Below are 3,515 nucleotides of genomic sequence, written 5' to 3' on the forward strand. Positions count from 1 at the left end.
CCCCCCCGGCCACTGCACACCCGGGTCGCCGACAGAGACAGTACTTCCCTCTGAACTGACGGCCCGTGAGGATATACAAAGCACACGGGATATTATCCCAATACGATGAGAGGCACCAACATTCTCTTTTGTGTTGAAATTGAGAAACGTCGTCTCCGCGTCTCCGTATATAATTACCGAGTTGTTGACCAAGACACTTATATGTAGGTTGGAGTCACAGTCGTCCCCGTGTCCGTGTAGTTGGCAAGTTCTACTCCACCGACGGGTACTGACACGCCGTGACAACCTATTGTGTCTAGCATTGTTGGCTCCCTATTTTTGCATCTAGCACACGACTGGATTGAACTGCCGGGCCCCATCTGTTGCTGCAACATGACGGATAGGTCTTATTCACTCCGCGAAGAGGCGGACCGTATCTTCCGCCACGTCCTTCTCAAGGACACCCGCCTCCAGTTACCTTCCAAAGTCCACTCCACCGCCTCCAACACATCCTTTCTGCAGCCAACAATAGACTCGCCTTACATTCCAGTCCCTTTCAAGTTTACAGAGACTAGTTCCGCCCTCTGGGCTTTAGCAGCTACCATTGGCTCCGCCATTGCCAAGGACCGGTACAAGGTTGACCAGAAAGCCACCGTCAACACTGACATCGCCTCGATGTTTCTGTTCTCCGCAGCCTGCGCCCGGGTCAACGGCAAGACCATCGGGGACCCAGCCGTGGCGGCGCGCTATGCCAGGTACGACCTGGGCCGCATGCACGACCCCTGGCGTCGCTTTTGCACAAACATCTACCCGACTCGGGATGGTAAATGGTTCCACCTCCACGGCAGTATGAACTCCGACCGCTCCTTGACCATGGTGGACCTACCAAAAGAGAACCCGGGACTGGTTTCTGCTGAGGATATCATCAGAAAGTACTGCGACACCGTCCGGCAGTTTGATTCGGACTGGCTCGATACCGAGGCCAACGGACATTACCGCCAGGCCGGGACTGTGTGCTTGACCCGGGAGGAGTTCCTGGCTACAGAGCATGGCAAAGCGACCGTCGACCACCCAATCTATTTCCTGGAGACGCGGGACGCCGACGCCATTCCGCCCGTGCCCTACCCATCCGTCACCGGCAAGCAGCGGCCACTAGAGGGCCTCAAGATGCTCGACCTCTCACGCGCTATTGCCGGCCCGACAATCGCAAGGCTGGCTGCGCTTTTCGGTGCGACAGTCATCCGCGTGTCCAACGGCCAGCTACCCGATATGGGACCGCTTTTGGTGGACGGGAATCTGGGCAAACGAGACGTGAGCCTGAACCTAAAGACGGACGAGGGCCGGGCTGCCCTGAAGAGATTGGTCGAGGATGTCGATATCGTGCTGGATGGCTACCGGCCTGGCACGCTGGACCGGCTCGGATTTGGAGTCGAATATGTCCACGCGCTAGGGCGGCGGCGTGGGAAGGGTATTGTCTTTGTGCGGGAGAACTGCTATGGTTGGGAGGGCCCCTGGGCGTCGAGGTCCGGGTGGCAGCAGATCTCGGATTGCGTTACAGGGGCCAGCTGGAAGATGGGGCGATTCCTGGGGCTCGACGAGCCCGTCATCCCGTTGTTACCCAACTCGGACTACCAGTAAGTGCCGAAAAGAGATCATGGACAGCTTGGTCTACAGTGGCGGCGACACCAAACTGACCTTACCTCTTCGCCCCTCTAGGACTGGCCTGATGGGATTCGCAGGCCTGCTTACAACCATCAATAAGCGCGCGACCGAGGGCGGCAACCACCTCGTGAGCGTGTCCCTGAACCAGTACAACAACTTCCTCCTCTCGCTCGGCGAGCACACACCCGAGGTGAAGAAGCAGCTTCTGGACCTACATCCGGGCTTCAAGCCGCGGCACTACGACGACATGGCAAACATGTTCGCCCTTGCCGTCTCGACCTTGCCGGCCAACGTGCCGCGGCTCTTCCAGCCGTCCTACTTTGGCAACATCGCCAGCAGGTTCGACGGCGACCGGGACGACACGCTAACGTACCTACTGGGCGCCGCGAGCTACGACGTCTCGGAGCTGGGGTATGATGTCGGCAGCTGCTTCCTTGGGGCATATGAACCGAAATGGCCGGTGGTGGAGAGTCGTAAGTCGTCGGGTGGCCTGGCTTCTAGGATCTGAGTGAATGAACCACATAAGCAGCGCTGCCGTTCGATTTGGTTGCATTTCTGGGTTGAGAATCCTACGAAGCCGCGGCAAGACGATGACGGTTCTAGAAATGTGAGGCCCTAGTTGTTCCAAAGACATCACGACAGCGGGGTCTTCAACGTATAATGTGGCATGCATCAACCAAGGTTGCTTTCCTCTCTCGGCTTTTTTTTTCTTTTGCCATCGGATTGCAACGACTCCAGCCAGGGAACCGCTGAGAAGGAGCACGCATACGTGAATACAGGATAGTGACTTCACGTTGCGACATCTCAACCATTTTCACATAAATCCTTGGAGCCGACTCGGTTGGATTAACGGCACTACTTCCTATAAAACCTTGGTATCTCACTGCTCTCTATTCGGTGGTCCAGTTTACCCGTAGACGTGCAGCTCGCCGGAGGTTTCGTCATTCTTGCACTTTGAGACGCCGGACTCGACGCTGCACGCTCCAGCAACGTTGATGTCACCCCAGAAACCAAAACTGGACGGCGAGGTGGTTCATGTCAGCTTCAAATTCACAAGGCTGGGAAGTGTCCTCTCAAAGACAAAGTCCGAGCAAGGACCCTTTTGATTCCTGCACTCATCCTCAGACCCGAGGCCAGTTGGGTTGATGACAACTTACGCAGGAGCAGTCTGGTGGAAGACGGTGAGGGTAAAGACGTCGTCGGAGACGGACTTGACCCGGAACCTGTACGCGTCGTTCTCGGAGGGGCCCTTTGCGCAGTCGATGGTGGTGTCGGGCTTCAGGCCCTCGGCGTCCTCGCCCTTGCACACAAAGGCGGCGACGCCGACCTCGCGGTGCGAGATGATGTGGAAGTAGATCGAGGTGACGGGGCCATCGCTGCTCTTGACGGCCTCGAATTTCTGGAGGAGGATGGTCTCGCGCGGGTCGGGGTTTGTCTGAGGAGCCGGGGCGGCAATGGCGGCGCCGAAAAGGGCGGCGGTGGCGGCGATGGAGAAGCGCATTTTGGGCGATGATTAGTGGTGGTTTTGTGAATAGTAATTATGTATTCAAAGTTGTTTATTAGTAGTATCGGAGGAAGAAAAAAAAAAAAAATAAGCGTATCCTGGACGGGCCGAGAGCAGGCTGAAGAGCAAGAGGAAACACACAATGATCAAGTTTGAACCATGTGTGCTTTATGTACTCTAAGAGACCAATCTCCACGATGTTTCTCCTTGTTTACTGTTCATTGAGGTGGACGTCGCTTAACGCGGCGGACCCACTGGTTCCAGCGACTTTTTTTTCATCTCGGAATCATAGAATCAAAGGGGTGCCAGCCAAGGTGGATTGTGTTGAACGGGAACGGCCATCCGGACCTGGGGTGGTCCCACCGAATCT

The 3,515-nt window shown here is 56.3% G+C and overlaps 2 protein-coding genes across 2 annotated transcripts; one reads left to right on the top strand and one right to left on the bottom strand.

The window, feature by feature from the left end:
* Nucleotides 1-372: 372 nt before the first annotated feature.
* PpBr36_05041 (uncharacterized protein) lies at nucleotides 373-2,149 on the top strand (the record flags this gene model as incomplete). Its single annotated transcript, XM_029892199.1, has 2 exons — nucleotides 373-1,613; nucleotides 1,696-2,149. 2 exons carry the CDS (start codon nucleotides 373-375, stop codon nucleotides 2,147-2,149), a joined length of 1,695 nt encoding a protein of 564 aa, XP_029749078.1.
* A 399-nt stretch (nucleotides 2,150-2,548) lies between these two features.
* On the bottom strand, nucleotides 2,549-3,142 carry PpBr36_05042 (uncharacterized protein; the record flags this gene model as incomplete). The annotated part of the gene is made up of 2 exons (XM_029892200.1): nucleotides 2,549-2,657; nucleotides 2,799-3,142. 2 exons carry the CDS (start codon nucleotides 3,140-3,142, stop codon nucleotides 2,549-2,551), a joined length of 453 nt encoding a protein of 150 aa, XP_029749081.1.
* Between the last annotated feature and the right edge of the window lie 373 nt (nucleotides 3,143-3,515).

This window comes from Pyricularia pennisetigena, chromosome 6, assembly GCF_004337985.1.
Source record: "Pyricularia pennisetigena strain Br36 chromosome 6, whole genome shotgun sequence".
Lineage (NCBI taxonomy): Eukaryota > Fungi > Ascomycota > Sordariomycetes > Magnaporthales > Pyriculariaceae > Pyricularia > Pyricularia pennisetigena.